This window comes from Cucurbita moschata, unplaced genomic scaffold, assembly GCF_002738365.1.
Source record: "Cucurbita moschata cultivar Rifu unplaced genomic scaffold, Cmos_1.0 Cmo_Scf00020, whole genome shotgun sequence".
NCBI lineage: Eukaryota > Viridiplantae > Streptophyta > Magnoliopsida > Cucurbitales > Cucurbitaceae > Cucurbita > Cucurbita moschata.
This window is the reverse complement of record NW_019268536.1, coordinates 2,173,454-2,184,819: the sequence shown is the minus strand read 5'-3', so window position 1 is coordinate 2,184,819 and position 11,366 is coordinate 2,173,454. Positions and strand designations below refer to the sequence as shown.

At 37.7% G+C, this 11,366-nt stretch overlaps 2 protein-coding genes across 2 annotated transcripts; both read right to left on the bottom strand.

Annotated features, from left to right (window-relative positions):
* Positions 1 to 568: 568 nt before the first annotated feature.
* On the bottom strand, positions 569 to 3,327 carry LOC111457598 (probable 3-beta-hydroxysteroid-Delta(8),Delta(7)-isomerase). The gene is made up of 4 exons (XM_023099899.1): positions 3,103 to 3,327; positions 1,510 to 1,650; positions 1,302 to 1,410; positions 569 to 1,074 (listed from the first exon to the last, which is right to left on the bottom strand). The coding sequence occupies exons 1-4, from the start codon at positions 3,254 to 3,256 to the stop codon at positions 810 to 812; spliced, it is 669 nt and encodes a 222-aa protein (XP_022955667.1). The 5' UTR covers positions 3,257 to 3,327; the 3' UTR covers positions 569 to 809.
* A 1,597-nt stretch (positions 3,328 to 4,924) lies between these two features.
* LOC111457497 (potassium transporter 5) lies at positions 4,925 to 10,503 on the bottom strand. The gene is made up of 8 exons (XM_023099717.1): positions 10,366 to 10,503; positions 9,256 to 9,724; positions 8,561 to 8,599; positions 8,092 to 8,352; positions 7,943 to 7,995; positions 7,261 to 7,375; positions 6,131 to 6,908; positions 4,925 to 5,515 (listed from the first exon to the last, which is right to left on the bottom strand). The coding sequence occupies exons 1-8, from the start codon at positions 10,501 to 10,503 to the stop codon at positions 4,981 to 4,983; spliced, it is 2,388 nt and encodes a 795-aa protein (XP_022955485.1). The 3' UTR covers positions 4,925 to 4,980.
* Positions 10,504 to 11,366: the final 863 nt, after the last annotated feature.

Here is an 11,366-nt window from a genome sequence, read left to right as displayed (position 1 = left end):
AAGAATAAATGAAATTAATTAAAAATAAAAATAAAAATATGTATATAAAATTATATCTTAAACACAAATGTATATTTAAAAAAACAATAAATTTGAGTTATTTCAACTAAAGTTTATGAGCGGAAATGTTAGTCATGTCTAGTGTATTTCATGTTCTACTTTACCTCACCAGGTTGGCTGTGGTGTGTTTTAGATTGCAACTCTTCATTATTTCAAGAGGAATGAAAGGTTGCCATTGCACCTCGAAAGCAAACGTTTGAAAGGATTGTGCTTATTTGCTCTCACATCCAAATTAAAGGTGTCGTGCTTATGTTAGGAGGATATAGTAGCAGCTTTCTTTCTTAACATTCCGATAAGCCCCTAAACTTAGTAGAAGTTTGTTCATATTTCAAATGAGAAAACAATCATGTAATTCAATACTACGATCCCATCTACTACTAACGACACTCCTACAACCACTCAGTACCTTCTTTACTCATATAGCGTACACTTGATCGACACAAGCAGTTCTGCAAAACAAATTTGGCATACAATAGCAAAGATCTAAGAAACGCTTTACTAATAATATGCTAAAAAGTTGATGAAATAACCAACAACAAATTCGAATCGACATCGTTAATTTAACACCCAAAAAAGGCAGAATCAACAAACCCAAACTTCGTGTAAATGTTCAAATTCCACGAGTGTCTCGTATTCTGAATGTCACACGACAATAACTTAGATTACAATACAACAAGAATCTTGTGTACTATCTAATCTATTATTTTCCATGAATCCAAAGGGGTAGACGTCATAATATGGATCACTTCTTAGGGAACTTTGGTTTTCTTGTGGCTTTCACTGCTCATAGCAATACAAATTTTCTTCCAACACCGGATAGCAATAAGCGAAGGAATAAGAATCCAGAAGGAATTTAACAATACGTAGTATAAATAGTAATAAATTGGGGATGAAGAAAAATTATCACCGTCCAACAGAGCAGTTATGTAGTACATGAAAGTTCCATATAGCTGTCCCAATGATATGGCGAACTGCAGTACATAACTGTACGACTTGTCTGTAGCTATTGCATACCTGCGAATTATACACAGCCCAACAAATTTGTTGATGAATGGCTAATTATGAACAGAAAGTTCAGATGTAATTCCTTATATGTATAGCATTTCAAAATTCTTTGGTTTAGATTTTATTAGCTAGTTACCTCTTTTGTATTTGTTTTGTATCATAACTTCTTGTATCTTAGTCATTTAGAAATTGATTAACTATTCTCTCCCAAAACCCCAGAGATGATAAATTCTTACACTGCTAAGATGCAAGCTGGACCCTCTAAAACAGCAGTCAGTCCTTCAAGACTGACAATCGCAGAGTCCCGAGTTGCGTATCGAGAATCTCCCTTGCTGTATTCTTTCCCTGGTAAGTAGTGCACATGAACATTATTAGAGGAGCATCCATACAGCCCTTCCAGTACCACAGCTAGGGTAACAAAGAAAGTGAATTAAATTAACTTACAAACTTCAGCAAGGTAAGAACCGTCCTTGTAAAATTCTGGAGAGAAAACAAAGTAACCCTCGAGAACAATGTGGGTAAGGCCCGTAAATATCCACCAGCACATGAGCAGCCTCTCAATCTTTGTTTTTTTGGGAAGTCGTCCTGTTATAAGGGGGAAATGAAGATAAAGCAACAAGCATAGAACCTTTTCCAAACAACTCTAAGAACTACAGTTTTTTCCATTACTAAATTCTGATAAAAAGAAATAGATAAAGATGGAGAGAACAAGTGTACAAACACCACGGAAGGGAACATGAAAAAAACACAGGGTGCAATAGGAAAGCAAAATATGTCATAGCTTGCAACATAAGTGCTTGTACAACACTCTACCAACACTAAGTGTTTGAATATAGTATAGTGCCCATTATCAGGTGTTTCATACTTCAATCATGGTGTTAGGATCTAGTGTTTGTACAACACTCTACCTACACTAAGGAAAAAAGTGGAACCATTGGAGAGGGATGGCTCAAGCTACAAGAAAAAACACTTCGAAGGACAAGGACCCCAAAATGAACATCCCTATATCTGCCCTAAAAAGAAAAAGATCCATTTGTGAACAACATGTTCATCAATATTCTTCTAGACTTGAAAAGATTCAATTTCGAGCACAAATGTAGTGGAACTAATTTGATAGGAACCAAAAATTGGACAGGTTAATTGAAATATTATATTGATATTAGACAAATTACAAGGTTCCAAGCTCTACGAGAGGCCTAGTACTCTTTCCAAAACTATACAAATCTGCCCCTCTTTCACTCTCTCAACCCACTATATCCATAACCACTCAACACAAACAAACTTACAAGCTAATCACTGATATCCAAATAGTAATCTTAACATTAACATTTCATCCTCATAGCATTCTGAAATCTAGATAAATTTATGTTCCTCATTAGTAGAAAGTGTATGGATGAATGATTGTTTAGACAAAGGGGAGTATGCATAACCAAAGGAAACATCAAGAGTTTAAATCTAAAATAGATATTGTATCGTGTCAAAATTAACCAATCAAATGAAGTCAAACGCGGATTGACAGAACCATAAATGGCCAAATAGATTTCAGTTTGCTACATGTTTCATTCTTTCACACTCAGGTATAATCATAGACATCCTCGCTTAGTCCGTCCCATCAGTATTCCCTTTCTAAAGCAATCATCTAAACCAAAAGACAATAGCACAAGTTAAGGAGTAGGAAGGCAAGGCAAGGGAAATCTGGCGTCTATCCGTTTAACAGATCTCGATCCTCTCGAAAAGAATAATTGAACGAGACAGATTTAAATTTTTACATCGGTTTCATCGCCAGCCTTCAGATTCAGCAAAGACATTCAATAGAATTCTTGGAGGACACGAAAAACATAGAATATTTGAAATTGTTTGATTTTGCTTCCAATTACTTCACTCAACAAGTGGACAGAAATCCAACACAACAACAAACTACGGATTATGAAAACCATCGGTCTTCTTCTCCAGCAAGAAATCAAGCAGAATTCGAAGCGCATAAAACAGAATCCAAAAAAACGACAGTAAATATCAAAGTAAGAGATGAAAGCATACCGGAAAGAGTCCAGAGCAGCAAAGTGATAAAGAGAGAAGAGAGGACATAAACGCCGAGAATAGTAGTGAGGGGTAGTGAAATAGGAACATATCCGGGGAGTTCCAGATCTGTGGGTGCGTAGGGATGCCGAGCAGCTTCAGATTCCCCCGCCATTGGCGACTCTCTTTTTCCTCTGGTTTCAAGTTTGACCAAATGAACTCCCTGTCCTCTCAGTTCAGTCTGAAACCACTCCCACCATTTTTTATATATATATACCGAACCTGATAGATGATTTTTAAGTAAATAACTTTATTATTATTATTAGTTATTTAAGGAAATTACTATTTATTTATTAGCTAAAAAAATTTAAAATGAATAAAAAATTTGAAAATTTAGGAATTATTTAGTATAATCTCTTAAGCTATATCATTAATTTATTAAAATAAAAATAAAACTGAAGACCAATTTTTATTTATTTTTAAGTTTGAAGGGTAAAATATAAAATTTTAAAATTTGTGGATAAAATGGAATGAATTGGAGAGTTAATAAAATAAATTCACCAAAAATAAATAATAATAAATAAACTTTAATATCATTTAATAAAATATTAACATAATTAATTAACCATAGAATAATAGTTTTTTTTTTCCTTTCTAAAAGTGTCCTATTTTTAGGCACGATTAATTTCATTAAATTACACTTATACTGTATTTTTTTCAAATTAAAATTAGTGAGTAGTTTCAACATCTTATAAGGAAAGTTTTATTCCTCTCTCCCGATCTCACAATCCACCACCCCGCGCCTCACTCGCACATCGCTCAGTGTCGGGCTTTGATACCGTTTGTAACAAGCCTAAGCCCACCGTCAGCAAATATTGTCTACTTTAGTCTGTTACATATTGTCGTCAGCTTCATGAGATTAGAACGCGTTTACTAGGGAGATGTTTTCACATCGTTCTAATGAATGTTTCGTTCTTCCCTCTAATTGATATGAGATCTCACAAAATTGTTAAACTTTAAAATAAAACTCGACCTAATCCATTAGTATTCATTTCATGCAGTTAAATTATGATAAATATTATTAATGGAAGTAACCAAATCATTTAGTGTTCATAAATGGGTTCAATTAGTCATTAATGTATTTAAAAAAATTAAATATATAATATTTCAACTACTCATGTTGGGTGACATGTTGGAAATTTTACCTATAAAGCATGTCGAAAGGACTCGTGTTGGTCTGTGAGGATAGTTTTTACTCTTAGATGCCTCACATAAGTAATCTAACCATGTTGTAGGGAAATGTCGGGGTCATTAAGTGTCTAGGTGTCGCACTCTTATATGTCTCACGTAAGTAATATAACCATGTCGTAGGAAAGTGTCTTGGCCATTAGATGTCTAGGTGTCACACTCTTAGAAGCCTCACGTAAGTAATGCAACCATGTCGTAGGAAAATATCGGAGTTATTAGGTGTCGCACGCTTATCCTCACGTAAGTAACATAACCATGAATCAGGAAAATGTCGGGTCATTAGGTGTCGCTCTCTGAGATGCCTCACACAAGTAACGTAACCATGTACCAAGGAAATGACAGGATCATTAGGTGTCGAACCCAGATTCTGAATCCTTATTTGAATCTTATACAGATGAAACAGTTAGCTACATATATCAAATACCCTTGATGGGTACTCATCGACTCGATAACTCTTCTCAATTAAAGCAGAAGAAAACCAAGATAGATACTCATCGTCTCGAGAGCCTGTTTGTTATAAACAACCCGACCAACAACCCAACCGTACCCTAAAAACCTTTTTCAACACACACAAGTACGACGTAATATACATATATTCCAACAAAAAACCAACTTAAAACCTTAAAACATACGAACAACACACTGTTCTTGTCATATTTCATAAGTCATTCCAACCCTTAGAAGCCTGGTACGAGGAATCTCAAGAATATTCTCCCCTTGCCTAAAGTTCTTCCTCAAGAAACTATACGCATAATTCACCACTATCTTCTTAAACAGTGAAGATTCTGGCTCAGCCACCACCTCTGCTTCTCCCAACAGATAAACCACGCCTTTCTCCATTGCTTTCTCTACGAACTGCATCTCTTCTTCTACTGCCCCTCCCGCAGCTATGGCGTTTGATGAGTGCCTCGATTTTGAAGCGTTGAACGACTGAATGGACCCCGACGAACGCCGTGACTGGCTCGCTACTTCCGCTGCAGTTCCTTCGACGTGCACTGTTGCTGCAGATGAAGAAGAGGGTTTTGCTTTTGTTGGTTCTATTTTGCCTGAGTGGCTCTGGTTTGAGGTTGGCTCTAATGGGATCCCTTCCAGCATTATGTGTTCTTGGCGTATGAATTCTTTCAAACTGTCCACCAGCTGCCGCTCGAACTCGGCTGATCCGGTGATCACGTCTTTGTATCCATATCTGCGTCGCAATTTAGGAATCAAAACCCGAATGCTAATAACCGATGAATTTAAGTTTAATGGTGGTTTTGTTGAGGATTATTGGGGGAGTCTCACGTTGGCTAATTAAGGGGTTGTTCATGGGCAAAGAGGACAATATCTGTTAGCGGTGGGCTTGAGCTGTTACAAATGGTATCAGAGTCAGACAGGGGCAATGGTATCAGAGTCAGACAGGGGCAATGTGCCCACGAGGACACTGGCCCCTAAGGGGGTGGATTATGAGATTGTTTATAAAGATGTGAAAACCTCTCCCTGGTTAACGTTTTAAAATCTTGAGGATAAGCCCAAAAGAAAAAACTCAAAGAGACTCCGTTAGCGGTGGGCTTGGGTTATGGGTTTAAGGAATACATCTCCTTTGGTATGAGGCCTTTTGGAAAGCCGAAAGCAAAGCCATAAGAGCTTATGATCAATGTGTCAATTAAGGAGAGATTGTTCGAGGGCTCCATTGGTCTCAGGAGAGGCTCTATGGTGTATTTTGTTCGAGGGGAGGATTATTGAGGATTGATGGTGAGGAGTCCTGTATCTGCTAATTAAGGGGTTGATCATGGGTTTATAAGTAAGCATTAGCATAACATACCTGACCACACACCGAAACATTCGATACTCCCTCGGCTCCACGTGCCGAAACAAAAACCGCTCCTTGGGCTCGACTTTGCTGATCGGAATGGACTTGATGGAGACGAAAATGATGACAGAATGAACCGAGGGAATGCTGGAAATGAAGTGAGGGAAGATAGGAGGAATACCCTGAACCAACTCGGAGTAGAGAAGGCCAATTCCAGGAATTCGGTTGACATTAGGGTTACAAGCCAACTCGGTTATGTAGCCTGAGGAGACCTTGTTTTTGAGCTCGAACACGTATCTCTCCCTATGAACATAATGCCAAACGATCATGACAGCCATGAGGAAAAGGGCAAGGACGAGGGGGAGAAACCCTCCTTGAGTGAACTTATAGAGGACGGATGAGAAGTAGAGAAGCTCGATGGAGCCGAAGACGAGAAGGAACAAAGCGATCCACCAAATGCTGGTTTTCCAAATGACGATCATGATGAGAGAAACCATGCCAGTGGTCATGATCATGACGGTGACGACGGCGATGCCGTAGGCGTGGCCGATGTTCTCCGTGGTTTGGAAGGCGGCGCTAACGATGACACAAGCCAACATTAGAAGGTAATTGATCTCCGGGATGTAGACTTGGCCTTCGTACTTGTGTGAAGTATGAACGACTTTAACTCTGGGGAAGCAGCCTAGAGACAAGGACTGTGATATTATTGCAAATGCTCCTGAGATCATTGCTTGGCTTGCTATGATTGATGCCGCCACCGCAACTACGAACGTTGGCCAGTACAAAGGACCTACAACCATTCAGAGGAATTAGTTGAGAAATTAGTAGGGTTTAGGGTTTCTCCTCAAGGTTTTCACACCATTGTAAAGAATGTTGGTGTCCACCCCTTTCGGGGCTCAGCGTACTCGCTAGCACATCATTCAGTGTCTGGCTCTGGTACCATTCGAAATAGTACAAGCACACTTCACTTAAGATTTTAAAAATGGGTCGGCTAGGAAAAGGTTTTCACACCCTTGTAAAAAATGCTTTTCGTTTCGTTCTCCAACCAATGTAGGATCTCACATGTTATCTTGTCATTTTATTAACCATTTGTGATTACAAAGATATAATTAAAAAAAAACTTAATGACGTAAGCAGCTGACCTGGAATTGAATCGTAGAAAGTATTGCCGACGTGGCCCGGGAATTTTCTTAGATATGCAGCTTGCCCACTGTAGGCAGCTATCAAAGCAGGGAATACGATAGAACCGAAACTAATCTGCAAAATTGTAAATTACAAGTTTAATCTAGATCTGATCTTTCAATTCAATTCGGACTACATAACACAAACCATAAATATTGGGTTGAATTATCTATTTTTTCAGTTGGGTTAGGTTGAATTTTCGAAAAACCCAGAATTCGGGTCAATTCACCGGTTGACTTTTTTCTTTTTTGCCCGGTCAACCTAGAAACATGGTTTACAATCCAACCCTATTCTATTTTTAAAATTATTATGAAAATTAAAAATATTTGACATTTGTCACACGAATGTGTTATGACTTGTAATTTTAGTTATTAATATACAAATAATTAAAAGAAAAAGAACAACGGGACAATCCAACTCAACACAACCCAAAACAGAGAGTTGGGTTGTGAACTCTATTTGGGCTGTTCGGATCATCAACACAATCAATCCACAACCCAAAACAGAGAGTTGGGTTGTGAACTCTATTTGGGTTGTTCGGGTCATCAACACAATCAATCCAAAATTTCGAATTCGTGTAACAGATTACTCAAACCCAACCCAATCCAACTCAATCTGTACAGCCCTGATCTAGTCGCTTACCTGAATAGCTCGAACATTGAAGTGACCCAAATCAGCAAACATGGCTTCAGTCCCTATACACCATATGAACATGAACTCAAAACTTAGGAAAATAAGTCAAAGGAGTGACAAAAAAGTCAACAAAAGTGGAGAGAGAGAGAGAAAGAGACCTGTAATGCAAAGAAAAACTCCACCAAGGGAAACCCAAGCTTGCCTGCCATTTCTCTTGAAGTAATCAAAGATATACTTAGGGTTAAAAGCTTTGAGAACGGCAGGGTCATGCTTGAACAGGTTGAAGAGGCCAATGCCACCGATGAATGAAAACCATATAAAGATTATTGGGGCAAACGAGAACCCCACTTTGTCTGTTCCAAATCGTTGAATGCTGAACAGGATCACAAGAATTGCTACCGATATCCCCACAACCGCATCTGTGTACAATTTTAATCATCACTTTCCCCAACGATCAAGTTACCGATATTCATTCGGCCCGATCGATTATATACACATCTATTCTTAAAATTAGTTAGCTTCCGACGACTTTTATAGTCAAAAGTTTAACGTGACGAGATTTTAAATTTATGATTAAATTTGATACTCGACCAACGTGAAAAAAAAAAAAAAAAAAGTGGTTTGTACCTGTCCCTAGTGACTTGATTCCACTCACGGCCGAGAGCACTGCACAAATCAAAGAATATTGTTAATTATAATTAGAATATAGTTAATTATAATTATGTAACGGTTTGGTAATCATTTTGAAATGTCTATGGGACGAGGTGAGATAGAGAATTCTTCCCTGTCAACTTCACCTGTTCCATCTCCATTTCTGCAAAATTCTATATTTATTTTTATAAATAAAATGAAATATTTTTCTCAATTTTTTTCTAATATAAATTTTATTTAAAAAAGTAAAATATATAAAAGAAAAAATATTATATAAATTGTACCACCATAATTTTTTAAAATTTAAAATTTAATATTACAATATAGTCTTAAACCTTAAAATTGAACAAATTTATTTAAATAAACCGAAACTAGAGGGACGGGATGAGATGAGATGAGGCCAAAAATTGGGTGGAAGATAGGAATATAATCAAATCTCGGGCCTCATTTAGCTCACGAAAAGAAATCTCTCTCAGATCCAGCTCCTATTCTCTAATCTGAGGCCATGATCAGTAAACATCTGTATTTAGGGTTAAAATAAAAAATTAAATTTTTTAATATATACCTAATTATAACACATATATCTTTAACAAAAAAAATTAAATATTTGAATTCTGGAACAAGAACGAGAACCCGAACAAGAACAAGAAGAAGAATAGTATAACCGATACCTGAGATAGCGGGAGTGAGAACCCCATCTCCAATAACCATGGAAGTCCCAGCAATGGTGACAAGAAAAAGGGCAACCTTTGCAAACATACTGTTCTCAAGCTTGTCCTTCACCTTCTGAGACCGTCTCAGGTTGGAAGGCACGACCAGCTGGTAATTGGACAGTTCCCTGTCCTCCGGCTGGTCATTTGGAATCAATCCCACTTTCACGTACCGGCACAGCAGCGAATATAGAGCGAAGGTCCCACCGTCGCCGTTGTCATTCGCCCACAACACAATCAAAACGTACTTCAATAATGGAACCAACGCTATGGTGTAGATTATAAGCGACAGAACTCCGATCACGTCCTCCGTGTTGTCGATGCCGTTGCTGAAAGTGCTCGCAAACACGTACAACGGTGATGTTCCGATGTCGCCATACACTACTCCCATGCTCTGAAACGCCAAGCTCAAAGTCCTTTGCCAATTCACCTAATACCCATAAGAAAAGCTTAAGTTGATAGATTATTGTAAATATTGAGGATGGTTGAGAAGGAGTTCCACGTTGGCTAATTAAGAGTACAATCATGAGTTTATAAACAAGAAACACTGTTTTTATTGGTATGAAGCATTTTGGGAAAAAAGTCACGAGAGCTTATGTTCAAAGTGGAGAATATCATATCATTACGAAGAATCATGGTTCCTAACATGATATCAGAGTCATGCCCTTAACTTAATCATGTCAATAGAATTCTCAATTATCAAACAAGAAGGTTGTGAGACTTGAAGGTGTAGTCAAAAGTGACTCAAGTGTCGAACAAGGGTATATTTTGTTCAAGGGTTCCAAGAAAGGAGTCAAGCCTCAATTAAGAGGAGGTTGTTCGAGGGCTCTATAGGCCTCATGGGAGGTTCTATGGTGCACTTTGATCGAGGGAGGGAAGTTCCACATTGACTAATTAAGGGGACGATCATGAGTTTATAAACACTGAACACTATCTCTACTGGTACAAGACATTTTAGGAAACTAAACTCAAAGTCACCCGAGATTATTCTCAAAATAAACAATAATATACTATTGCGTAGATTCATGATTCTTAACACTACATTTAATCTTTCATCTTTAAATTCCTTACCCTGTAAGGTTGATGAGCGGTGGCGGCCGGAACCCTTCCAGCCTCGAGATTGAGCGAGTCGACACGGCGGAGGGTTGCCCATGAAGGCTTTCGGCTACCCAAGTTGTTGTTGCCTTCGCCCACTTTGTCGTCGGCCATTGTCTTTCACTGGCTTGTGTGTGGCTTCTTGTTGTTGGCATTCAAATTTATAATGAACAGAATCAGCTGGAAAAGGCCAAAAAGGCAGTTTTTGGGATTAGTTTAGTAGCAATTATTAGGTTGGATTAGTGATGTATTATATGATCATCCAATGAAATTGAAAGTCAGCTATATAATTTAGTAGATACGTGTTAATTACTCTAATATAAATCTTTTGACTTAAAAGGGTTGTGATTCATGGGATGACCTTTGACATACTAGGATTAATAAGTTAAGACATCATTAATTAATCATAAATCATTCTAGGATTCAACGAACTTGCACGAATTTTAAGAAATTATTTGCTTATTTTATTCAAATATGTTTTTTTTTAATATTTGTTTCCATGTACCTCCAAAATAAGCGTCCTGAAATGATATTTAACTCGGTTTCTAAAAAATAAAGTTTTCTAACCCTTTTTAATTTTTTTTTAATATTTTCTTTTCTAACTTTTACTCTTTTCCCTCGCCGGGACACTCCATCATGCCTTATTCCTCTCGGTGATAACAATGATGACAACAACGAGCGGAGTTAGTTCTTGTTCCTTTGAGAAATGTCGTTTGGTGGCAACGTGTGATGTTTTTCCAAACATTGAACAAATTTGGTATAGAGGAAGTGAGAAAGGGAGAGAGAACGAGAGTGTGAGGGAATAAGACGAAAAACTCGTGAGAGAGACGTGCATAGAGAGAAAGAGCGAGAAAAGCAAAAATTAACCTAGATCCCCTATATTCTCTTTTCCTCCTACCTCATCGTCTCATCTCGTCCCATTTTCCCTGTCTACTAGGATTTATCTGAATGGATTTACAAAGTTGACTTTTTCTTTC